The sequence below is a fragment of the Mycetomoellerius zeteki genome, unplaced genomic scaffold (assembly GCF_001594055.1).
Source record: "Mycetomoellerius zeteki isolate Tzet28-1 unplaced genomic scaffold, Tzet1.0 scaffold587, whole genome shotgun sequence".
Lineage (NCBI taxonomy): Eukaryota > Metazoa > Arthropoda > Insecta > Hymenoptera > Formicidae > Mycetomoellerius > Mycetomoellerius zeteki.
In genome coordinates, this window is record NW_017257596.1 from 1 (window position 1) to 977 (window position 977).

The 977-nt window shown below is 47.4% G+C and overlaps 1 protein-coding gene across 1 annotated transcript in view; it reads right to left on the reverse strand.

Moving 5' to 3' along the window:
- Nucleotides 1-237: 237 nt before the first annotated feature.
- The window catches only part of LOC108728212 (uncharacterized), a 4942-nt gene continuing 4202 nt past the window's right edge, over nt 238-977 (reverse strand). The window contains exon 2 of the mRNA XM_018456668.1: nt 238-955. Within this exon, the coding sequence (XP_018312170.1) occupies nt 238-955 (718 nt within the window). The remainder of the gene's footprint in view (nt 956-977) is intronic.

A 977-nucleotide genomic window follows, 5' to 3' on the forward strand; every position in this document is an offset into this window, starting at 1 on the left:
CGGGCATTCACTATTCGTGTACCGAACAATAGCCGCCCCCGTTGAAAGAATCTGCTTTCAAAGTACTATTAACGCAAACAAGTTATTCCGGAGGAATACATCGTAGAGAAGCGAGTAAAACCTACAAACAACAAAAAAAACTGATAAAGCAAAGGTCCGGGTGTGCATACAGTCTTATTGCTATCTTAATTCTAACATGAAGAAGAAGGTGCTATTTATCAATTGGCGATCTTGGATTTAAAAAATGGCGATCTTGGATAGCGGCCTTGTGAACAGCCCTCTGGCAGTGCGGATGGTGGCTGTTCGGCTGATGCCGTCAGCTCCGGGATGTAGCTTCTCCACTCGACCGAGTAACCATTGAAGGGGAGCCAGCCCTGGCTGTTTCAGTAGCACCATTTGGTTCAATTTTAGCTGCTCACCCTTGCTCGTCCTCCATTTGGTTCGTTCCTGCAAGGTGTGCAAGTACTCCTGACTCCATCTATGCCAGAAGTGTTGTCTGACCTGCTCGACGCGCTGCCATCGCACCAGTCTGCCTTCGTTTACATTGCTTAAATCCTGGTAAGGGAAACTATTCAAAGCGGTGCCGATTATAAAATGACCCGGAGTTAGGTAGCTCAGATCGTTAGGGTCTTCACTCAATGGAGTGAGAGGGCGTGAGTTTAAAATGGCTTCAATTTCGCAAAATATGGTCTGCAATTCCTCGAATGTTAACGACGCGTTTCCGACAATCCGAGTGAGGTGGCGCTTGGCGGACTTGACGGCGGCCTCCCACAGACCGCCGAAATGCGGCGCATACGGAGGAATAAATTTCCAAACAGTTTCCTGATCACGTAAAAAATGTGCTATATCGATCTGGGTTTGTTCGTTGCGCAAAAGATTAAAGAACTTCTTTAGTTGTCCTTGGGCGCCTACGAACGTTTTTCCGTTGTCGGAATAAATGCAGGATGGCTTTCCTCTGCGCGACACGAATCGCTTTA